The 26204-nt window shown below is 40.8% G+C and overlaps 1 protein-coding gene across 1 annotated transcript; it reads right to left on the bottom strand.

Annotated features, from left to right (window-relative positions):
• Positions 1–761: 761 nt before the first annotated feature.
• LOC110973655 (ADP-ribosylation factor-binding protein GGA1-like) lies at positions 762–26067 on the bottom strand. Its single transcript, XM_022224643.2, has 16 exons — positions 25945–26067; positions 23159–23243; positions 22726–22792; positions 22156–22263; positions 19810–19933; positions 19214–19314; positions 16917–17135; positions 14832–14913; positions 14298–14447; positions 11993–12172; positions 9205–9365; positions 7952–8301; positions 7053–7387; positions 6120–6283; positions 5291–5401; positions 762–2778 (listed from the first exon to the last, which is right to left on the bottom strand). The coding sequence occupies exons 1-16, from the start codon at positions 25985–25987 to the stop codon at positions 2689–2691; spliced, it is 2370 nt and encodes a 789-aa protein (XP_022080335.1). The 5' UTR covers positions 25988–26067; the 3' UTR covers positions 762–2688.
• Between the last annotated feature and the right edge of the window lie 137 nt (positions 26068–26204).

Genomic DNA, 26204 nt, shown 5'->3' with positions numbered 1-26204 from the left:
TTGCAATTTTTGACAGTGACGGCAAATACCAAATACATCTGGGGAAATCCAAATAAATATATCAACAAAACTGAATTCCATGAAGGTCTTTTTGCAGTGTTTCATACAGCCCTTGTGACCTTGTATCATTAAATTTGCCATTACAACTAAGATTGTTTCTTTAACGAATGAGTATGAATAATTTGGGGCATAACTCTACATCTTAATAAGTTTTTATATAGGCCTTTAACCAACTCAAATCAAGGCTCTTTCCATTTTTAATACGACCCCTGCTCACCAGGCCCATGAAACATTCCCAACAGCATCTCAGCTCCCTGGGAATTACACAGCTTGATGCTGCCATTTCGGCGCCTAGCAGCTTAATTAACCACGATGACCATCTCTGCCCTGACAGGGTACCCAATTACTCCTGGGTGGAAAGAGGCAATGACTGACAAAGTGCCTTGCCCAAGGGTACACGCACCATGACCCCGGGCTGGATTCAAACCCGCAACCTGCGGCTTTACCTGCCGACTATGAATCCGATGCTCTTAACCACAGGGCCACGGCACTCCACACTTCAAAGGGCACTGTTGTGTGCGCCTCTGGGGAAAATGACTTTTGGATAGTTCAATGTGAGGTCAAAGGTTGCCCGTCTGTTTATACTGAGTCTCAACCTCCACTCAACTACAGCCCTTCAGCCTGAATAACAAGCACCAGCAATCAGACAGGGAAATTCGAACTTTGAAAACCTCATAAAAATGAAAGCACATGAACGAACGTTTTGAATGTGAATATGCTTTTATTTACTCCTTTTTACAAGATGCTCTTTAACATTTGTTTTGTTGCAAATTACAGTAGTTTTATCAAGATGTATTTTTGCGTTGGGGAGATGTTAATTATATATAACGGGTTTGCCCTTACCCAACATATATTTACAAGCACTGTATGCTCAGTGCTTGTCCGAGAGCTTGCGTAAAAAAAACCTCACAAGCTTACTCGGGTGGGACTCGAACCAACGACCTCCTGCTTACTAGTGCAGATGTCTTAACCACTCGACCACCAAGCTTGCCGGGGTCGGCTGGCCGGTCTGAGTCAAATGAAGCAGCGGGTACCGCGAACTATTATCAAGATGTATTTTTGCGTTGGGGAGATGTTAATTATGTATAACGGGTTTGCCCTTACCCAACGTATACAGTAGTTTTATTATGAAAAGATCAGCAAAGAATAAAACAAAACAGGTAAATAATAATTAATAAAATTAAAATGTACAACTAAGCTGCAAGGCGCATATCAAGCAAAGCGAACGTTTTAGGTTACCGTTTAATATGTTATGTAACCATGCTTTGGGTTAAATGAGAGCATTTACACAGGTAAGTTGTTTCGAAAAATGGAATAAAATTTTAGACCATTTGTTATTTTGTGGTAATCAGAAATTCAAAAACTTCCTTTGAGTAAAATTCATTTTCAACAGGACATGATAAACTTGGAGAGGATTACAAAATGCATGTATAACAATTCCCATATATTTACAATATTCAGAAAAGGTTTATATTATGTTTAAAGTAGAACATATCCTACATATTTTCTGCAACAGAACTTTTTAAAACAGAATGCAGCCACAAACCACTGTACAATCCAGTTAATAATGGAGAATTACTGCTGAGCAAGGCAACCATCATAGCTTTTGCCGGTATGCGCAACACATTTATAGGAACATGTATTTCCTCCTGTGCACATGCTAGGTGTCACCCTGACAAGATGGTACAAGCAAGGTAGAAAACGCTAAACATCGGAGCAGTTTATTGCTTTACGTTCAATTTGGAGAGAGGGGCAAATGAGCGGGTTCATTTGTGCAAAGGTGTTACATGTATGGGGAGTAATCTGTGCCCAACCTAGTGACATAGAAACTGCTTCTATTCTAATGTGTTACAATTCGAGGAATTCCTGGCAATTTTTGGACAGCTTTTGGATGAAACTACTCTGTACGATTTTCTTTTTCCAATCCGATATTACGGATTCTGCAGCTGTTCCCAAAATTACTTCTGTGGGTAAGAGAAGTTAACTTCCGAGGTAAGAGGAAGTATACTTCTGTTGTAAGTTAAAAGTGAATTTCAACTTAATGGATTTCAAAAGAGAAAAAGGAGGGAAAACACTTTAAAAGAAATTGAAAAACAAGAGTTGCTGAAAGAGGCTGGCGATATTTGCAACTGGTAACGGAGTCTATATACATCCACTCCAGTTTTACATAATTTGTATTTTAGGGATAAAAATCACATGGCCAGATGTACTCGTTTCTTTGGTAAGATGCAACAGTAAAGAAATAGTTAGCAAAATAGCATTTATGGGATAGCTCGACACATGGTCTAACACATATTTGGCATGTACTCTCTACACACCAGTTCGTGAGGGGCAGTGAACAAGATAGTTCACTCTGGTGAGACCTACAACTACACTGTGAAACTTTATTATAGCATACTCATGTAAACAGTTTGTACAAAGAATGTTCGAGCTCTGTTTTACAGGGAGATATTCGACTGTCGATTCCTTTTCTAATAAATCTTAGTAACCTTCCTCAATATTGCCCAAGATTCCAAAACATTACAAACTAAATCACAAAATTTCGTCTTTTTTTACTCAAAAAAAAGGAAAAAACAAAACAAAAACAACTTGTGAGCTATACAGCCAATTCTGTATAAAAAATAACTGTTAAACTGGGAATTTCTCAACCTCACCAACGTCCGTCGTCACTTGGTCATCGATTGTGTACTGTATCTTGAACTTGAGTCGAACCTTTTCCTGGTGGGAAAAGTAACAATATTCATTTTCAGTTGATGTCATTCCATTTCCTAAATATGTATGTAGTCATCCGCACCACACATAGGGAAACTGGGCTTTGTGGTGACTGCATCACACTCTGAGGTAAATTCTATGACACTATGGCATCAAAAAATCTACAAATTACAAGAACCAACATTCTTTCAAGTTTCCATCTCATTCAAAACATTTATCAGAACTTGTCAAATTATCCAGTCTGCTTTGAATGATGATACATTAAACATATTCTTTAATCAGTCATATACTAAAATCTCCAATTATAATTAAGTGTAATTTCTATAAAACTTTTGAGAAATTTAAAAAAACTAAATTTAAATTCCAACAGAACAACTACAAAATAACCTAAAGATCTTTCTTTAGTATTGCAAACGATTCCTAAATTCATGTACTTTACTTTATTTATTATTTAGTTTATTCATGTATTATGTGGCTTGATAATCCTTCAAGGATGTGCTTATTTCAGACTTTAGGGGAATAAAATTTATGGTCTTCGAGAGTAATGTGTTAAATTGTAATAAAATATCGGGGTACGTTTTATTGTAGTGGCCTTCTTGATATCAATGTCCACTCTGTGCTTTACATTACTCAAACAGTTGCAGATCATACATCCACTTTATTTCGTTCTTCATGTTATCATGCGGAGCCTGATCTACAAAACTGTTTGGTGCAGGCACATATCTTTGTGGTTCATTATTTTATATACTGTGAGGAATCATTCTCATACCGCAGGCACCTGTAAGTGTATCCTTTAATAGTTGCCAATCAGTGGTTATGGCCAACTTCTCTGCAGAAATTATAGTCCGGTTCCCAGACCTGATGAATCAGAATGTTCTCTTTCAATTTAAATCTCTGGTATCGCCTGCTGACACGTGAAAAATTCCGAAAAATATCAAAAATTTCTTTGAACTTTTTGCCATCAACATTTGGATAGTAATACTGATGGTTGGAAATTTCCGGCTGAGTGGGCTTCCCTTTTCTCACTTTGAAAAATGCAGCACCGCAACTTTGTAAGAGCAAGAAACTTACAGTGCACAGCAGCTTAAATACACTTGTTCATTTATTTTTCGTATGTCACGTCTATTTTCTTGTTTATTTCATACCACTGGATATTGTGAACAGTACATACCAAAAAATGAAATATTCAATGAATTAGCAGCATCGACGGCAATTGTCGTCGATGACCTCAGCTACTGGCGTGATGCCTTTCAAAAATGCCCATTTTCACAGCAACGACTTGCCGTACCTTTCCAGAGCGCTGCCATCATACCCACGAGTCCTGACAAGGCCGGCGGCTGGCAGGCAACGCTGTATTTTTAGAAAGCTTATTTTCATTCTGCGATGTCAAAACGTATGTACGGTGATGACTGTAAATCCACACGTGTAGTCCCTATTATGTAAGTTACACAGCTACACGCGTAAGTGATTCACTAGAGACAGTGCGCAGTACTGGTCAGTTGCTAACTTTCACTGGTGTCTGCATGAACTCAAATTGTCATTTTCAATAGCATTTCCGTGCACGACCAGCATGGCATGGTTTGACTAAACTATTGCACGTGATGTGATTAGGTTCAAGTCTGTACCTAGACCACTGCACTGTTGCCAGCCCACCAAATGCCCTGTCAGATTAAAAGTGTCATGCTCCAACTTCAAGTTCAAGATGCCTTACGTAGGGTGGCTCAAAAATTAAAAAAAGGTCCAACTCAGTGCAGCTGCAACAAAATGCAGCAAACTGGATACATTTCTCGGGTAAGCCATCTTTATTTTCAACAATGTCCCATTAAGCATAATTGCCTTGCTGCCCTATGCAATAATTATACTATTGCCTTAAAGCCATTGGGGAAATTTGAAAATTACCTTGTGCCCTATGCAATAATTGTACTATTGCCTTAAAGCCCTTTGATAGTTCTGAAAACTGCCTTGGTGCCCTACTTTTTTTATACAAAGTCAAGGCAAAACTTGCCGTGCCCCTTTTTAAGCGGTAGTATCAGGGATGAATTAGCTTACAGAACTGACGATTCTTCCCTGGTAACCCCTAATATGTTGCATTCAGGTATAACTGCACTAACTCTTAAAGCCTTTATTATGAACAGTTTAGATGGGTTTATTGACGAAGACCACTTTTCAGAAATCTTCATGATTTTGCATTCTAATGTCTGCATTTATTTAATATACATTGTACCCAATTTTCTTCTGATTTGAGAAGCAGGCTTATCATGAAGCATGTCACCGTGAATGAGGCGTCTTACAGTTCAAAAAGGCAAGATCATTTATACAACAAAGCGGATGAAATCTGTAAACACGTTCAGTGTGTGAGCCTCATATGGTACGGGCGATGGGAACTGACAGTCTCAAATGATTGAAAATACATATTATTTTGAGTGTGCACAGTGGACTGGTGGATATACTGAAATGAATCAACAGATGTTCATTCCCAGGGAATGATCCCTCATCACCGTGGCTTTGCACAGCTTACCTTCTGCGGATTGGCTATCAACATGACTTGGGTGATGGCCGCCGGAGGAAGGATTGGGTTGAACGCAGGCAGGTCTGTGGCTGAGGGAGGCTGCAGCTTGACTCGCATCGTCTGAAAGTGGGAACAGGAGTGGACAGTTGGACCAGCAGGGTTCGAGGATTTGGCACACAATGCTATTCCAAATCAAATGTCAGAATTTTGCCCTTTTCAGGAGACTCTTAATGTGTTCGGTTTTTGGTCAACATCTTTAACAGAATTCAACATCCAAGCATACAAGAAGCTAACAGAAAGTCACCTTGTCTGGCAAACATAAAACGTGAAAATTTAAACTCAAAATTGACCAGTTGTCTCCAGGGTAACAGTCATCTAAGCCCACTATTTTTGTTTTAAAAAGTAACAAGTACAGCTTTCACAAATAACATACCGTGGGCATGGCTGATCTATCTATTAATGTTACTTCAAACATGGAAAAACTGTGCCATGAACCAGTCCATGGTAATTTCACTTTGCCAACTGGGAAAAGAAATCCTCCTAAACATAAGAAACACACTCTTATACCGAACATGGGCCGAGGTATGGAAGCCACTCTTGCCCCAAAGTGTACAACAATTGTGATTTACAGGTAGCTTTTATAGAATGCAAACACTTGTAGCAATCTTTCGGTTTCATCAAGCTGGAAAACCTTGCATTGACAGGACAACAGAAAAGGTAAATGGTGAAGCAGGGAAAGAGTGTGAAGGCCAACATAAGGACAAAAAAGGCTTGAAACAGAATTTTCCTGACAATTTCTAACAGAAGTAGACAATGTCATATGACAAATTTCCTGTACCTTTGGTACCGCTGCTTGGAATACAACATTTTTCACAGCTGAAGGATTTGTGCTCATCGTTGAGACAACCAGGACTGTTATGTCTGCTCTTGGGGCATTCTTAGCAAAATGAAACACGGTTTTCATAAAGTTCTTCTCATAGGCCGTAATTGGCGGAATAGTACCTGCAAAGTGAAAGACACAAGGTTACAAAAAGAGCAATGTCTTTTTCAGAATAACATGTGGAAATTACTAATTATTTTGAACTGATTATAAAACATAAACCAATCCTCCCCCCAAAACACCAACATAACACTTCATAACCGATGTTTCCCACAGCTACAGAAAGCATTCAAATTGACTTGAAGACTTTTGAGTGTAGATCTCCGAGTTGGAAATAGGTAATCATGAGACAAGTGAAGGGTTTATTTTCACAGCTCTGCTATTTGCAGAATGACATGCTCATAGTTAATCAATTAAACTTTACTGAAACATTGAACTGCCGTACCAATTCCACTCATGATTCTTAGTTACAAGATATGCACCTGCACAAGTGCTAAACACTTGAGCAGAACCACAACATCTTGGCCCACAGGGAGTAAGGTTTGTATTGCTTCTGCTCAAAACTGTTGAAAGGTCTTTCTTGGGTTAGAAAAAACAATGCCTATAGACTTCTTGCTTGTACTCAGCATTACGTTCTGTGTTCTCGTAGACTGCAATTGAATCTGACAGTGCATGCATGAACACTTATCTGTCACAGTACAGCAATGGTGGCCTGCTGTGCATTCTGAGAAATGTCAAGATAAAAATCACTATCCTCAAATTATAACCTATCATCTTGCCGACAAGATTATACAGCGTACTATATCTGTCATGCTGGGCTGATTACACTTGCGATAACCATGTGGAGCAAGCATGCCATTGAAAGGGAAGCCCAACCTATGAACCACTCACCGGGTTGAACTGTTTCCAATGGCACAAAGACATCGGCTAGTGAGAGAACTGTAGCTGGGGGAGACGTAGCCACAACTGGTGGAACCGTCCCTTGCACTGTGGGTTGGGATGTCCCCTGCACAGTGGATTGTGTCGGGGCAGGGAGTGCTGTTGTCTGTGTTGGGAGAATGGGTTGTGCTGGGGATTGGGCTGGGGGTGATGTCATTGGCTGTGTGATCGACTGCGTGGTTGTCAATGCCTGTTGGGTGGGTGGCGTCAGGCTTGAGAGCTGTGGTCCTGCTGGCTGCGGCTGCTGCTGGCCTGCTGGTTGTGGGGTGGTGACGGGCTGCTGTGTGCTGCCAAATGAAAGGAATTTTTTTTCCAAACCTCCCAATACTACACAACAGATCTGGCAAGTAACTACTATGCTTAACAAGGTCTTTTCCTTTCTCATCCATGCAACCCACAGAAAGCATTACCTATTACAGAACCATACGTTATGTTCATGTAATGCTGTCTTTTAACAGGTATTGACAGAAAATGATCTGTTTTAAATTGGATGTGTTCACACTGGAAACACCTTGGAAATAACTGAACTTATAGCTGTCAGTGTACTACTCTGTTGTTGAATGTAATGTAACTATAATAACAGCCCAATAAACACCTTGGAAAATTTCTTGAAACCTTCCCAAAAACTCCAAACTCACCTGCGCTGTAACCAATGGCACATTGTTTGCACTTACTTTTCAGTTGGCATTAAACACCTGTTGGAGAATTGAGGACTAGGGAGGACTGCGATGTACATTCCTGAATCCTCCAAAATCCCAAAAAAGCTACAGGTGGATTCTGAGGGTTTTTACAGAATTAAGGTAATACTGAACACATAGGATGATTTTAAACTGAATAGACAGGCTTTGTACCTAACTGAAGGCTGTTTGACTCCGTTCATCTGCTGTTTCACCATGCTCTTCCCGAGACTCTCCAAATCGGCAAAAGGAGAGTGAGCCATGCCACTTCCTCCCCCTCCTTGCGGTAGCACAGCTCCACCCGCACTGTGCGTTCTGTTGTATGGCGGCAGCCTGACCGCAGGCTGGTTGGTGGTGGGGTGGATCCCTGCAGGTTGAATGGTACCACCCATGGTTCCTATGGGCTGATTGGGGCGGACCACCATGCTGGCAGCGCCGGCTGCGGTGGGTGCAGCCATGACGGGTGCACCCATTCTTGGCTGCAGGGGGTTGCTTGGCTGTTTGAGATCAAAAACTGAGGGACCCTAAAAATATAGCACAAAATAAGAGGCTTGCCAACAACAAACTTTTTCAGACATCCAGGGTTGTGTTTGTACAATCAGACCTGTGACGTAATTGTGTCAAATTTTGCTCACCTCCACAGTAAACAGGTAAACAAAGTGTGGTATCATAGTGTTTAAGTCTATTTGAGTCAGTTCTCTCTCTTTTCAGTGATTTGGATAACATCTCATCACATATAAGTCGGGCCCAGATAAAAAAATGAAGGAATTCAACGAGACACAAGTAAATTGATTTTGGCGATGACTTCTACGTTGCAACCCAGAACTCATCATGGCATCTCAAGATCCAGCCTAATTGATCAAAGATACGCATCCAATTTCACAGCCTACTGTAGCAGAAGGCATTGCCTACCACATTATTGTGTTAACCAAAACAAGAGCAGAGAAACAGTGTCATGTAATACATTTTCCATGATACATGTACTTTGGCTGGTAACCGAGTTCTTTTTCTTTTGTATTTTCAGTGCTCTGCAGTACTCTGAAATTGGCCCATGTACTAATAACTGCAATCAACCTTGGAAGACAGGTCGAAAGGGTTGCCTAGACTAAGTCCAGTCATCATAAAGTAGCTTGTGTTAGATTACCGATAATTACAGTTTAATAGCCACCTTACTTTAATATAAAGTGCTCTTGGTTTCAGTAATGGCAAGCTGCCCTCATATTTAGCTTATATGGGCAGATCACACAACACAGAACCTCTTCAGATCATGCAGTAAGTCCACAGACGCAAGTAGGTAGGCGTAAATGGGTAGACATATTTAATGAACAGATGACAGGCAATCAAAGCTGAACACCACTGGAAGCAATTTTTTTTGAAAGAACATGTCTTCAATGGGGAACTGGGACCCAGAGAATTTGAGAACTCACTGCTTGCTGCTGTTGGATACTGTAGTTGGGCATGCCGGAGGTTGGCACTGGCCCCAGCATACTCTCCAAGGCAATTGGGCTTGTCCTCTGGGTCACAGAGGTCCTTGTGAAGCCCTGCGTGGACTGCGCCAACGGCTGACCGGTGGTACTGTTTGGAAAACCTGGATACGTGCAAGAGGTCGGGAAATGTTCAAAAAATAAGATCTTTTTGTGGGGTGTGAACTACAAGTTGACCACTGTGGTTCTGCACACTTCGTCCAAATATTGGCCTTAGGTACAGTTAAAGAAAATTGCTGAATAGTAAATATACATGTATATTGATCTATTGTGATAAAATTGGTTTCAACACAGCTTGTACATGTAAAATGATATTCAATACGAAATGGACACTGGACCTGCAAAATCTGAAATCAACAAAACTCAACGTACAGAATTCCATAGCCTTGTCTAAGGGCTGTGATTAACTTGGAAACAGCAATAGGTCATTTGTGAATGCTAAGCTTTGGAATTAATTACAAGCAATTAGGACATGCACAATTTTTTAATCCAGTAAACCCATTTTTGGCCGAGAAAATTACTTATCAGGGATCTGCCGCTGCCGGTCGGCGCCGGTTGGGCCCGACCGGCACGCAGAATTGCCGACCGCCACAATCTGCCAAATCAACTTTTCCGACCGGCACGTATTCCCGATAAGAACCCAAATAAAATAGCATCTTGGTCGAGGGATCGATCATGAAGATATGAAGATCGTGAAGAAACCGTAAAATTTCTTCGTAAATTTCACTTTGCACTGCCATGCATATCGTCTGCGCACCCACGTACGTGCATATGCAACATATCTGGACCAAATATTAACATGAACCAATAGGAGGCTTTGTTACGCGCAATGCACGTGTACATAGTGCGTAACGAATCTTTCCATTGGTTGGAAGGCCACACATAGGCTTGCATATGCAACGATCTCAGTGCGCGAAGATCGGAACACCCCCTCTCCATGATGTACAGCGTTGTTTGTCCAGTTCCGCATTTTACCCAGTTCCACAACTTGAAAAGAAAATTTGGCTTAACTTTCAGAACGACAAAATTGCAAATGACCCCATTCACACTTCGTTTAAACACTTAAAAATCTGGCAGAAAAACAATTTTACATGTACTTGCAAAACTGACAATCGACCGTGACTGTTTTTCGCCGCGCCGACCACGGTTAGCAACATTCGGTGCATGTATTTTCTGCTCGATGTTGCATAAAACGATCACTGCAATCGTTTTTTAAACCAACGATTGCACCACATTCGTTAATTGTTGTTTATCCCACGGTGAAAATATTAACTCCGCAATTTTTTTATTCAAAAGTAACAGCATTATTTTGCCTTTTCCGTAAACGAGTTCCATATGGCAAGATACACACGCTCAGTATGCACGTGACACATGGCCAGATGTGTCAGAAAAGCAAATGGCCAATCTACATTATGTTCATGTAGACTTTAAAATGACTGTTCAGAAAATCCATGCACACATTTATGAATGTCGTTATCCCATATGCATACTGTACAAACTTTCGTACAAAGAAAATAAGGAAAATATTCCGCCAAGATTTTGCATGTTTCGCCTTATTTTCAACACACAAAAAAAAATGAAAAATGATTTGAATAGCAATGAAAAATTATGGGCATCATAGAGATAGAAATTAATTCAATATTTCAGGGATTTACAGAATAAAATCAATATTTATTTCTACTCTTTTTTTCTAATTCAATTGCCCGTCTAAAATTATCACCTCATCCTAGTTGACCAAAATTACAAATTTTCAATTTTTTTATTAAATTTCAGAAATTTCAGACATGAGATCCCTAATTCTAGGCTGTGTATGCACAGCTGAAAACACCCAGAAAGTGCTGTTTCCGGCCATCTGGGGGCTTTTAGATTCCAAAAATTTTCTGGTACGCTCCGCGCCAACCGATGGTGGCGCTCCGCTTAGATAGTCCTGCCGGCAGTAAAACTTGTGGCTCACACTACCGAAATTGTGCATATGCAGTGGGGAACGAGCCATGGCAAAAACGTTGCTTGGGCAGCTTAAAAATAAAAATTTGAATAATGAAATGAACTGAAGACAGTTTTGTGGGTGATTTGATATAACATGTAACTTACGCCGACCTAATGTGTAAGAGGAGTGTAATTAAGGAATAGGAAGGCCTAAACGGGTAAAAATGAGTGATAATGGAAGGTGCAAGTTGCTCACAATATTTCAGCGAACATTTCCTGCTTTGAAAGACCTCGTGGTAAAAACACGTTTTTCAAATATTGGGAACGTTCCTGTTCACACTAACATTCTACACAAACATTCCAGCTTTTTCCCAACAGTCCGCCTTGTGCACAGACCATTTTAAGGCAGGACTCCAAAGGGAATGACTTGTTATAAGTGGAACAGCTGCCTGTTTAAAAAGGAATGACTGGACCATTCTGAAGTATTACAAACTCTGTAAAACTTTAAAAGAAGAGGGCAAGACAGAGATGAAATGTGGGATGAAAAGACATCCAATCAACAGCCAGCACGTGGGTTGCAACAATGACAACAGCATGGCTGCTTAAAGCTAGCAAGTCACGAGTTCTCTCACAATTGGATGCGATTGCGAGAATCTAAAACTTACAACAACAAAACCTGTGATATTAAATCACATAAATCCACAATTTTGGGGGCAAAAATTCCTGGAATCTAGAACAATCTTGAAAAATAAAACAACCAAGATTTGTCCATCTCAGGAAACCGGTCTGAGTGTGCCGGTCTTACCAAGAGATGAGAGTTGATCCTGCAGGAGTTGCGTGCTGGAGGGTTGAGTTGTTGGGGCCACCCCAGCTGCTACTCTGGGGGATGAAGGCGGTGAGTATGGAGCAAATGCCGCCAGGCTGTCGCTGGCATTATTGACGGCTGGGGGTGCTGGGTCCAGACCGCTCAGGTCAAGCAATGAATCTGTGCAGCCGGAACATGGTTGTGGTGTAAAAAAACAAGCTGAATATCAGTAGTGACAATATAACCTCACAAAGTATAATCCCAAATCTGGCAAACCAACTCCTGCCCCCCAAGTCATTGAGAAGTAGAATGTTTGTTACAACTGCCTCAAAATTGATTCAGCTGACTTCGCATTTTTTCACCATTTCGCAGGCCTTGGGCATGAGAGTACCTACATGTATATAAGCATAGAGGAAGGACACAGGAGTTTGAACTGCCCTGGCTGTAACATCGGGCCAATTACCGCTTTCTGGCACGCCCGGTAAGTCCAAAGCCAGAGTGCAGTAAATGCTTGCTACGCACCCATCCACAAATCCCCTTTTTACCCTATGATCGCCGCCGCAATTTGTCACTGGTAATCTACATCCTTAAAACTTTGTGCACTGAGGTATAGGAAATTGACTTTTCATGCATTTGTTGGTGCTTGGTAGGCTCTCATGACAACATCAAATTTAATGCTTGCGCAGTTGCTTACATTATGCTGTGTGCCCTAAATCTAAATGTGCAGTCATTGCCCTTAATGAGCATTTTTTCTGGAGTTATTTTGGGAATAACTAGCCCGGTTGTTTACAAAATTGTGTGTTTTGATTGAGTCATTTTTATTATGGCATTTGTACAAAAACATATTTTACGAGATTTCACAATCACTCCCTGTGAGGAAATGGCACATTTTGTTCCATATGAATTTTGTTTTCTAGTACAAGTCAACATTTTGTTGGCCAGTCTTAATAGCCAGATTCGTACAAAGTCTTAGAACACTGATGTATTGAGACGGAGGAGAATAACAAACTTTACATTACAAACTTTGCACGGATAACGGAGCAGTGTATCAAAATGTTAAAAGTTTATTTACAATGGCTAAAGTAGGTCTAATATCAGGGATTCTTCTCTATTTCCTGGTCACAAGAAGAATTTGTATTCAATTTCAAGCAAAAACTACAAGTGTTGTTAGGATATTACTGGCCCCGCTTGTCCAGCTAAGATGCAGGCAGTAATCAGGCATTTTTGGCATGTTTTGTATTGTTCGTCTGACTCAGCGGTGACCATCATGGAACACTTTGAAGTGCCAACTCCTCCTGTGTCCTTCCTTTATGATATAAGTCAATTCCCTTACACATTGTGAATAATGCAGCAATTTCCATAGAGAGAATTCTTTTCAGTTTGTTATATCCTATGTTTGCTAATCATTCCAAACTCATTAATGCAGAAAGAATGATGCCTCAATGGAGTACTCGAATTCATGTGACTACAGACTGAGCAAATATCATTTGCTACCTGGTAGATGAGATTTCATGGCTCAAGGTCAACAATGGGCTTACGTGTTCTATGAAACGACTGTTTCAACAGATCATTTGTACCATGATGCTTTTTTCAAGGGCTTAACTGAACTGACGGTGGCAAAATTGTATTTTTATGGAGGCATGTCTTTGTCTATTGCCGGGAAAACAAACTGGATTGCAGAGACTTGTGATGCGTAATGCGTAAGGTTAAATGGGGGGATTGTTTTTTTGGGGGGGGGAAATGAACGGCTGTTTTGCCAGGTCGTGAAAAGCAGGCAAGACCATACTGTCTGCAGGCTCAATAGTAGCAGGTGTGTTTATGTTCAAGGACTGTGCAATTTGTATGACAGTCAAAACAGAGAAGTGGAGTGACACCCAGATATCACTGGCTACACCCAGCGCCCAGAGAGATATCTAACAGATTTGCAAAGTAAATGGTGGGCCTATGCCATACGCACACAGAGCCTCACCAAAAGGAAACTTGTTACTTGTGAGAAAAAAAAGGTTTGTTCATGCATGAAGCCATGCCATCTGCAGACAACATCTTGTACATAAATGGGCAAAGTAACGCGTCATTGCTCAGTACATCCGAGTATGGAGCAACGATATCCAGGGAAACAGTAACAATTGAGATACTTCACGTGAAGTTTTGGCTGGTGACAGTTCGTTGCTGAGCAAATATTCCCGGCACTTAGCAACTGTCTGAAACTTACAGCTTGGTCAAATTGGCATACCTGATGGCTGCAGAACAAACAAACTGTGGAAATACACATACAAGTATGCCCTGTGTGGGGTCCCCTCTTTACCTTCCTGATTGGATGTTTTGGCCAAAGGCGCTGAGGGAACACTGTTGACGGGTGAAGGGGAGGAGGGCTGGTCCAGACTGTCCAAGCCTATCTTCTCCTTGTACATCTCCATCACCTTGACCACAGCATCGTTAGTCTGTAAGACGTCAGCTAGAGGGTGAAAGGTGAAGAAGAAAATGACTGTTATTGGCCAGATAGACTTAGACAGATCATGAAACAAAGACATATCTGAAATCCTGTGTCATGGCACTGACTCATATTCATGAATTTGTAGATGACCAGCATTATTTCAACATATGTAAATATTCACTTTCAAGCTGTGTTTCCATGCCTAATTTTTGCGGCATCAACTGCTACAGGACACCGAGCATTTTATAGAGAAGAAATACATAGTACAGTCTTTCAAACCCTTTAAAAAGCCCTTGGTCACTTCAATAACACCATCGTGACATTACTTAATAACTTTTGTTTCTCATTTTCTAGCAACTGTCACTTGAGTATGAGAAAACTTCAAAGATCAGAGTGGTGGCTTACCTATACCATCATCCTTGTCCTCTGTGTCGCTGGCCAATCGAAACAGGTTGGGTCGCATCTTCTCACAGGCAATGTACAGTTCCTGGAATCAACAACAATCACTGACATAACATGTGTACTAGCTGTCACTGAAAAGACAGGGCAAATGCACACTGCAGAATCCATCAAAGTAATACGCTGACTCTGGCTGCTCTTATGGACGGAACTTGACCTGAAGCCTCCCAGATTCTTTGAAATCAGCCTAGAACACGGACTTCATAAAATCTGGGCCCAATTTCATGGTGCTTCTTACCACAGAATTCTGTACTTACAATGTCCTTTCTGAGCTAACGGCAAGAGCACGAAAACTCTGCGCTAACCTTTTAAGCAGAGAATCCTTAGTTACGGGGTGTATCCATGTGCACAAGCCAAAATTCCTTGCTAACCCGTGAAATACATTCGCCGTAAGCACAGAATTTTCAGCTACAGTAAGCGCCGATTTTTCCCTTGCAGTAAGCAGTGCCATGAAATTTGGCCTTGGACCTGTAACTCCCAGCAAGGTCACTAAAGCCACTGGTGGCCATCTTACTGTGCCGAATACAAAGGTAATACAAAGGCTTGCCTATTTTTGTTAACCAAATTAATTTGTTAATAGTCAATAGTTACAATGGCAAGCGAGCCATCCATCACATTTGTATTCGGCACAATAAAATGGCCACCGGTGGCTTCAGTCGGTACAAAGGCACTGCTAATCCAGATTTTTTTATATGACACTTGTGGCCAGGAAGTTGCGAAAGATTTTGCAGGTTTAATGGAGATACAGGTAGAACCCTGCCACTGTTTCTGTACCGGGAACTTCACTGGTGGCCTCTTGAAAGTAAATTACAAAGGCAAATGCTGTTTGGTTCTGGCACAGAGCAGAAGTTCGGACAGCATAGGTTTAACCTGCAAGGTTCAAGGGTAATCCACTCTGTGTAGTATGGTACCCCTCCCCCACTTACAAAGAAAAACAGATGGATAATGGGGACCATTTCAACTGGGTGCCTGATACATTCAAAAGGACAACCAAATATTGGTGTCATGTGCTCAGTTTGCCCCATGCAAAGTGGAAATGAACCTACACATGAATGCGGTGTGTGCCACGCAGACAGACAGCGTTCTGAGAACAAAACATACCATCTCCAGTAACATGTAACTGTACCCACATACTTTACATTCAAAACCTTTTCGCGCCGATGACTCAGGTAGTTTAGATGACTATCAACCACTGAACAACAGAGGTTTATTCAAGTGCACCTCTAGGGAAAACATGTTTTCTCTGATTTTATCTGTTCAAATTTGGAAGCATCCAAATCGAACGCAGTGTCAAAAATGCTTGTAGTCATCGTTTGGCATGCACAAGAATTTATCCACTACGAACGCAGGGCAAGGGTTCCCCTTGTTTTCTCTGAATGACGCAAACTACATTCAGAATTCACACCTTGGCACGAATAGAAAAAAATCCATTTTTAGCTTGTTATAGTTGAACTCTGAAGACATTGCGTTCAATTTGGATGCCTCCATATTATTTGAACAGATAAAATCGGAGAAAAATATGTTTTCCTTAGAGGTGCTCTTCAAATTACGAGAGAAGTATTCACTTTGCAAAGTGAAGCCTGATGGGGTAGCAATGTGTTTGCAAAAATATATGGAAAACTGGAAATTCTCTAAAACTTATTTACGGATATTTGCAAATCATATCTGCATTCTAGAACAATTTATCAACAAGCTAATGTACAAAAAAGCTGCATGTAAATGCAGAGTCAGTAACTGAAAGTTTAGTTTTGCTCAGTGCAAACAATGCCAAGGCGTGCCCACTGTCCATCAGATGAAGTTTACTCGGGCTGTTTAATGTGTCCCAACCACAAAAACTTAATCAAATTTTATTGGCAAATGTACTGCACTGTCTTTTAGAGTACACCATTAACTTCATCTCACTGCACTTTGTTCTACAAACTGACTGATAAATTCAAAATGTCTGCCCCCAGAACACATCAAAGCTTCTCTGTGCAGGGAATAGCAAGTTAATAGCCCTCATCATTCAGTAGCTCCTGAGCATCAACCCACTTTCATGAGTTCCATCTCCTGTTCACTGGTCACTCCAGGCTGGTAGTGCTCCATCATTTCTGTCAGCAGCTTGACGTTGTTATTGCAGCTCTCCAGCTCATTCATCCTCCGCGAGAGCTTCTCCGTCTTCTTCTCGTCCTCCTTGACCATGTTCTTGATGAGGCGGTTGGCCGCCTGGAGGTCCTCCGGATGCTTGCTCTTAAGTAGTCTGGCCAGGAGCTGGGAAGTGTGTTGAGAAGAACATTCCCAATGAATGAACTTTTCCACTCTTAGGTGGTATATTAGATAAAGCTGTTCTTCTGGTCCATCAACTGACTTGCAAAAAAGGCAAGATATATGTACATGTATATGTACATTGGTAAACTTTACAAATAGGGCAAAATCCCACACAAACTGACTCCTAAAGGTATAAATTTGTACAATATTTGTATGGTATTTTACACTGGCTCCTCACTATATTCAATGCTCTAAACACAAACCATGCAGCAAAATTTGCTACAAAACAAGTCGATAAAGCAATCCCGTTCAAGCAAGGGAACGGGTTAGCGTAGCGGTTCTTTCCTCGCTTTGCACCAATGAGGCCCGGGTTCGAGTCCCGGCTTGGCCCAAGCGTTAAGTGCATTTGGTTTCCAGTCCATGCTCGCTCTCGCAGGTTTTCTCCGGGTACTCCGGTTTCCTCCTGCGTCTAAAATTGGACCTTCTTCCTAACTCCGTACTGTGATGCTGATTGATAAAGTGTATGAATAAACGTACAGTTGTGGGCACAAATAGCCTGAGTTGCTGAAGCGCCATTAAAACAAAATAACAAACAAAACAAAACAAATCCTGTTCAAGCTCAGCACACAGACCATCTCCACAGACTTCCCAAGTGTGGCGTATGTATAAAAAAACAAACTGGGCAAAGGGCATGTATAACCGCCGTTGGAGGCTTGGGAAACGGTTGGAAAATTTCAGCCCCATCTTACACTTGTGAATATAAATTTTTTGTACACTACTCTGGTTCTAACCGGTTGAAAGACTGTGCCTACATGAAATGCAGGGCTGACTGGCTGTGATGGTTCATGTTACAATAGGGCAATGTATAATGAGAAAAGAATAGCATTACTCAAGGTTTGTCTCATCACTCACTCCGCTGCTTGAATGAGAATAGTCAAGGTCCTTACTATGGATATGTTTGGACTGTTGGTGACTAGCCTGTGTGTATACATGTACCTCAGAAGGGATTTAGTTGTTGAGCATTTGAACCTGTTGAAACATCAGTGACTATAACTAGAGTAATGGAATCAAAAGAGAGGCAGGCTCCATTCCAGCCTCTGTTCTTTCACAGAATTTTTAACAGTCGGCTGAATATGACGAAACATTTTGCAAGGAGTATAATCAAGAAAGCAATACTCCAATACCCAAAAATTCAACAGAGTAATTTGGAGGACGTAGGTATCAGAATACCACAGCAGTTATCTATTTTAAGGCAAATAGTACAAATGAAATCTTAGAGGCAGTTGCATATCGTAAGTCTGACGCCTCATAAGTCCGACGCCTCGTAAGTCTGCATTTTCAGACTTACGAGGCATCTGACTAATAAGGCATTGAATTTATGGGCAATTTTTGTTTTCAGCCTCATAGTTCCGACACCTCAAAGGTCCAACAAGGTGTCGGATTTTCGAGGCGTCAGATCTATGGGCCAAAATAAACTAATAAAGAATCATCAGACTTTATAGGCATCAGACTTATGGACTTTTTAAAACCCATTTTCTGGACTTCTGAGGCGCAGACCTATGAGCTGTCGGATTTACAAGCTGGCCCTTAAGAGGCTAGTTGCGGAGTACATGTAGGTAAAAAGGATGGACAAATAGAACCAATACAGCATCATGCAAACTCTACATACAATACATGTACATGTACTAGAGAGCAGTTGGCTCTATTGACAAATGCGACCCAGCACACTACTGCAGAAACTGCTCATGCTTAGCCTTATCAATAAGTACCTCAGTCAAACAGAAGAATAACGATGTTAGGATTTAGTCCAAATTTGAAAGTGGATGTATACACATACCAGTACATGTACCAGTGCCACAGTATATACATGTACCATGCTTCACCAAGAGAGGGCAACACACTTTGGAGAAGTCAGCTGTAAAACTACGTGTACACTACAAAACCTGAGGATGATGTAAAGACCAGATGCTGTCAAGCAAAAGTCAATGCCCATGGCTGGTGCCAGGTTTAATACATGTTCAAGTATATTTAACATCTGGACAACATGTCAATGGAATGAATCAATGAAAAGTGCTACAAACCTTAGATTTTTCTTCATCTTCAAAGGCTGCATTCTTGGGCCTAGGGGGTGGAGGTGGTAAGTACTGCTTATCCATATAGACAGGGTCCTCCTTTACTAAGCCTGAGGGAGGATACAATATCACTCAGTCTTAGACTGTTACAATACCCCTGATTGTGATGAATATTCACTGGAGCAATTGAAATGGCAAAGTTTCTCCACACAAAAAAAATTCCATGAAGTTTGGTATGAGTCTAAAACTGTCAAATTTTTTGATGAGGCATTTATTTTGTATAAGCATTCCGTGTAAAAATCATACATTGTCCAGTTAAGAATATGCCAATTTTGACCTGACCAATTCCCACACATATACTTTTGAAATATTAACTCCCAAATCCCTTGGTATACTTACCAGATATTTTCTTGAATCCTCCAATATCTACATGTACCTCTTCGCATAATCCACAGCGCACTGATCCCCATGCCATGAAATATGTGTAGTTGTTGGGATATACCCTCCTGAACCCCATGGAATCCTCCAAAATGTCCCACTGGCTTACCATTATGCAAGATCTAAATGGGACATCTTTTGAAAAATTGCTTCAAACATTGTCTGACCTTGTTTCTTCAGCATCTGGTAAGCTTCAATAATCTTGGGTTCTTGGGGCAAGCCAGCCTGCCAACTGTACATCATCTCGATCACCTTCTTCTTGACTGACTCTGGTGATTTCGTGCCAAGATACTACAACAATCAAATGACATCAAACCATCACAATTCTACACACTCTCTCAGATGAATTTATAATCCACACAGTGCTGGGGTAAGTGACAGGGGGTTGGGGAACAGATAGGGTGGTTTGAGATGACACAGGGATTCTTAGGCTGAAAGTTAGGGGGCTACAGGTACCTAGTATACAATAAACAGCCTCCCCCCCCCAAAAAAATGGAGGTACATGTATCACTTCTTATATATGCTGTGTGTGCTGCTTTTGGGAAATCTGGTGAATGCCACAACTAGACACCTACATGTAGGCCCAATTTCAATGCACTGCTTACACGTACATGTAAATGCAGCAGGCATGCAACTTGAACTTTGGCCAAAAAACACGAGGAATTCTAATCTTTACAAGACTTCAAAAAAAAAAACGAGGAAACCAGCTGATCCGAAGAAACACTGCATGCTTGTTTCAGAAACAGATGATTTTGTGATAACAGGTTCTGCCTACTCTGCGGAGACAATTGAGCAGGAAGTGAGGTAAAAGCAAGCTTACCCCAGCAGGGGAAAACTATTCAAAGCGGTGATACTGTACATGTACATGACATGTAACAACAGAAGTCTATACATGCATACACGAAACCACATCTATGCTATGAAACAGTGCTTAAGCAACAGCACGATTCTCTACTACTGTATTGTAAGCACAGCTTTTGGGCTTACGGTTAATAGTGTAAGCAGCACTTCTTTTTTAGGGGTGAGGGAACTGTAGATTTTTAGCTGAAAACTGGCCATGTGCCCTGCCTATAATTCACAAGCAAGGTCTGACTTGAACACGTGCAGGGGGCAGTCAGAAAAATTTAGATTTTGAAGTTTCCAAAACTTTATTTTTCAGACATTTTTCCCATCTGACATATTAAGACACAAGTACATGTAGATCAAGGGAACAAGGGGATGGAGAAATGTGAACAGGTCACAAACAAATCTTCAGAAACAGTTCATTTATATCTTAATTGAAAGGTCACTGGGTACATGTTTTTTTATGGCAGTGAAACAGGCTTGCAATGAGCCAAATTACTTAACCACTTGTTGCCGGATGATATGTAAACACAGAGGACGTGTACACTTATTTAAAAATTCCTTTTTATTTCCGCGGTTGACATATTAATGCGTCATGCCTGGTTCGGTCAAAGCACAGAAAATGAACCCACACTCGGACACTGCTGCTGAGTGGAAACCCCTTTCCCCCCCCCAAAAAAAAACCCCACAATAATCCGGAAATACATTTCTTGAGTAATTACAATTGAGATGGGGAGCCCATACCATACACAAAAGAGCTGAGGGTATTAGACCTCCTTTTTTAAAGTAAGCCGATTTGCTAGGGAACGAAACCACACTGACAAGAGATATACATGTAAGGTCACAAAATCCAAACTAACAACTTCTTTGTATCCAAACAATTGCAAAAAAACACACACTGCCCAGGTGATGCCTATATACATGTATGTACAATATGGACCCTTTATATGCAAACTGGTTGACGTCTGGACATGCGCCAAAATTTTTACTCGGGGGAAAAAAATGAAAATGCTGATGCCTAAACTCAAGATGTGTGCCTCTGATCCCTACATATTTTACAGGTGCCAGAAATAATTTGTGAAGAAACCCCGCCCCCTACAGCATTTTCAGGGAAGAAACCAGACATTAACTGGTTCACAACCTGAAGAGAATGTTGAATATCTATTTAGCATTGACATTTACAATATCATAGGTTGATACATAATTGGCCAACAATGTCTCCTGATGAAGTAAATGATCTTTATTCCATCCGAAGCTTCCAGTTTACCTTTTATATTAGTATTACCTCCTTTGCCATAATTCATAAGATAGCAAACCACCTTTGATACACATGTACATGTACAGACAGTCATTGAAACACAACATTCTGTGTTGTTGCACCTGAAGCGCAATGCCAAGGTGTCCCTTCACTCAGTCCGTTCACACATGGGCATCGTTAGGACTATATCCAGGGTGGAGGAATGGCAGCAAACAAAGTGGAGTACATGTACTATCAATCATAAGGTATATTCAAGCAAGTAGGTGATTTTCATCCCCACTTCCTCCTTCCGGTTTATTTCTTTCATTTTTCTTTTCTTTCTTTCTCTTTTTGAGGGGGGGGTGGGGAAAGGCCTCAATTGCCCTCCTGCCCTGTGACACCCACATAATAATTATCAGGTTTTTCCACTCACCTTTGGCGACACTAATTTAATCATCTCATTCAGGAAGCGGAACTTCCCCACCTGCTTATGAAAGGGCTCCCCACAGTTTTTCACACACGCTTCAACAACAGTCAATGCCTGGATGCAAACACAAACACACTAATACAATATGAGGCACTGCATGTACACTGTCATGACTGTTTTGCTGCAGTTTTCACAAGGGTATGGAGGTTTCGAGGAACAGTGGGTTGACTCTATCTGTTCTGACTGTAAGTGCCTGTCACTGGCAAAAGAAGGAAGGCTGATGGACCATTAACTGGAACCATTCAGTGCCCGCAGCACAAGTGAAGACTGTATAATGTACATTCCAACAGAAACTGGCAATGCATGCTCAATGCTGCCAGTGCCAGGCAGGGATGAACAAGTACACAAAGTACTGGTATGATAGACACAAGACACAAAAATAAATATTCATGTTCCTACACGGAACACATACTCTGAGCGTAATGAGAGACACTGAGGCACCCCCAGACCACAGCTCCACCTCGCAACTTGCCACAGTCTGCCATGTACAAAATGAACAAACTGGAGGGCTCTCACCTGTAATGCTTCTCGCTCCTGGGGTGACTGTATCTTGTGACTGAGCAGTCGGCATGCTATCTCCGGCCTGGAGAGAAATTGAATGAAGACAGGATAAGGTCCCCATACATGTAAGTTTGGCACACTGAAAAGTTACATGTAGTACATGTACACTGTCAAGCTACATGTAGTATGTTGTTCAACTCCCATTTTTTTGACTACAGAACTGAAAAACCAAAATAGGCAAATGTGCCGAGGAAGTTGTGAAGAATTCAATTATTGAAAAGACAACGTATCTATCCAGTTGGTATGCAACTGAAATACAGAACTATGCTACAGGTACCTGCTTCCTTGCTACACAGACGAGAAACTCACTTGCCTTCAGACTTCCATTCTGTGTAATTCAAAACCCCATGCTTAGTGTTTATTTTCAAAAATAATCTGACCAACTCACCCTTCCAGTTCCACGTTTACACGGTCACAGAAATTCATGATATATTCCCAGTCCTCATCTCTGTTCATGGGACTGGTTGCTTTGTCTAGGGGGAAAAATAAATTGAGGTAAAATAGGCTTCATTATGAAGGATATTTGAAGTGTACAATAAACACAATGAAAGTCTGAAAAATTGTCAGAGACACACGTAGTCTGCAAAGCACTGGTTCAAGGCCGTTTATTCTAGGTATGAAGGCAAACACAAATTTTATGCAAAACTGAGTTAAGTGTCGAGTTTTCCTGACACGGTCTCAGGATCACATCCTGGCTGGGCCAGGTGGGCAAGTTTCCATTTTTAACCCCCCCCAAAAAAAACCAATATCTTCCTGTAATTTCATATTTCAAATCAAACTTCATGTTAAATTCTAGAATATTTAACCTTTCTGTTCATGATCTAAGGCTCAGGAGGATTTTCTTTTAAAAGAACACAAAATCCGAAACTGTACATGTACCAGGTCTCTTTTTCTATCTTGTGAACACATGTATGTATTTACTTACAATAAATAAGTACATGTAAATGTACTATACATGTACATGTATGTGCATGTCTAAGTACTGTAATCATGGAACCAAAGATTTGTTGCAGAAATAATAAATAACTCACAGCAAAATACATATATTCAGTTGCCAAGAAAGCAAAAACAAATCCATACCAACTGGCAGTCTAATACATGCATCAACTGCCTATATGTACGTGTACAACTGTTTATGTAATCTGTGGGTAGGAACTTGAAGATTTTTGGGGAAGCTGGGAGTTGCATAAGCTCTGAACTTAACATGTACATATGTAAGAGTGTCCAATGACTTCATGCACCTGTAAGTACCATCCCCAGACTAGGGCCAGTCTACTGGACTACCTCCATATCTCGTCTGGGGCTAAGTTTGTATACATGGACATGTATGTCTCTGTATCATCATGAAACCAAATAAAGATTTCTCATGGTAAATTTTCTACAATATGGCATTTATCACGATAACCGTAATGTACGTGTAACTTCCAAATTCTAAAGTCACAGCACTGCACAATTGTCATTACTAATCCGTGAAGTTTTAATTTCCTATATCATCATGTACATGTACTGTGATGGTGCAATTGGCATTCACGCTCTTCTGCAATCCAGACATGCAAGGATCATGCCCACTCATCATAGGATTGTTTTCCTTTTTTTTTCCTTCTTCATTTTGTTTATTCCTTTCTATACAAATTTTCTTTTCTCTGAAGGGAGATTCACACCCTTGGAGGATTTTTTTCAAGGGAAATACATGTAAAGTTCAAGATCAAGTCCAATGACAAAGTGAACACCTGTTTTGTCAAAATGATGTGCATGAGTGGTTTCTGTATAGGGATGCCATCCTTACTGACTATGCATACACATTATTAAAAAGTAATGATTGTGACTTCTTTGTTTCGTCCTGTGACATTGATTTCTGCGTAAAACTTAAGGCTCATTCTGTTACATTCTATGACTTTTGATTTAGTAACCAAGTTGCTGTGCATGTCAATTTCTTCTTTGTTATAAAGATAATCACTTGCTTTTGGGCATGTTATTATTAAGGGGTATTGCAGCATACCTGTGTACAAAACTATGGAGTGAATTATTATGTATGGCCTTTGACAGAAGGGGCAAGTTTCTTTTGCTGTTCAGTTTAGTTGCAGCTACTTCGAGAAGTAAAAGTCACTACTCCGTCATACTCCGTGTGACTTTGAGCCAAGAAGGTTTACGTGGTTTGGTGAAATGGTTATCAGGTGTAAGAAAGCTATTAAATCAAATTATTTTCCCGTCAGCAAGTCTGCTTAATTTACATGTATACCTCCTAAAAAGTGGGATAACCATGTTTCAGAGCATGAGACAGAGCATATTTGAAAATAAAAAGATTTTTGAAAAAAAAGAAAGAAATTTTTGCTCATCAATTTTTCATTCCACCTGCCGACTGCCACTCTGTTCATGCCATTCCTGTTAATCAGACTAGTGCATGCATCAAGCCCACCAATCACCACACTTTCTCCGCATCTTGGTTCAACCATGCTCGTCTTGGCTGCTGCTGTGACCTGGAAACACCCATCGGGCAGGACGTGCGAAATTATGCTGTGCTGTGTAGCAGTGACAGATTGCGAGACTTAAAAATCCCCAAAACAAAAAAATTTTGTTTTTCGTCTAGTTTCCCAACTCAGGCTTTTTGGATTCATCAAAACAAATCTCCATCCAGTTCAAGAAACAAGACTACATGCACATTGCCTTATTTGTCATTCACAGCTCTCTTCGGGGCAGTCACGTACGCTGCCGTTTTACCCCAAAATTTCTCTCAAAACCAAAAGCCCTGTTCTCTTTTCTTTCTGATAAGAAAGAGGACATCACCAACAACTTGTTTAGATAGGTAGGCCTAAGTAAAGTTATTTCCAAAAAGAAGAGTTTGTTCCCTTATAATAAGAACAGGGTGCTTACGGTAATGGATCCCCATAAATGAATAGTCCCTCCTCCAAAACAGGGATCAATAAAACAGAAAGGATGAATTTATAATAAATAGCGAAACTGGTAAAGGTAAAATGTACATGTCATGACCCGATTGAACTGAATGACCAATTTCAACACGCCCACTAACGTTACTACATGATGACGTCTACGTCTAGTGACCACAGCACCGTATGAAGAAAAAAATGCAGCATTTGTGACACATAAAAGACTGATTCACTGAACTTAATCAATCATTTATCAAAACAAGAAAATACACCAAAACACAGAACTTACTCAGCAACGTTTCGAGCGTTTCAGTTTCATCAATGGACGCCATTTTGCCCCTTGCAGTAGACTTGATTTCAAGTCGGTAATGGCTAGTCAACAATTTAGTGCGCCCTCTAATATTATTGTCACGGATAACCAACATTAGAAGCCATTACTGCGGTGGTGCAACGCTCGTGGACAGGTGGTACGCGCGGGTTCCACGCTTCTTTGACCAATAGGATGTCGATAGTGATTAGCCAATGCACGTTCGCGTCAAGCTGATGTGC

The sequence above is a fragment of the Acanthaster planci genome, linkage group LG07, assembly GCF_054643075.1.
Source record: "Acanthaster planci isolate LZ-2023a linkage group LG07, COTS_SCS, whole genome shotgun sequence".
NCBI classification, from domain to species: domain Eukaryota; kingdom Metazoa; phylum Echinodermata; class Asteroidea; order Valvatida; family Acanthasteridae; genus Acanthaster; species Acanthaster planci.
The sequence above is the reverse complement of the archived record's forward strand: the minus strand, read 5'-3'. Positions and strand labels throughout refer to the sequence as shown.

Excerpts from the sequence above, each read along its gene's own strand:
- LOC110973655 (XM_022224643.2), bottom strand. The coding sequence starts at position 25,987 with ATGGCGTCCATTGATGAAACTGAAACGCTCGAAACGTTGCTGA. Across the intron at positions 19,934-22,155 it reads TTAAATTAGTGTCGCCAAAG|TATCTTGGCACGAAATCACC; the intron begins GTGAGTGGAAAA and ends TGATTGTTGTAG. Across the intron at positions 19,315-19,809 it reads CCAGATGCTGAAGAAACAAG|GCTTAGTAAAGGAGGACCCT; the intron begins GTCAGACAATGT and ends ATCCTCCCTCAG.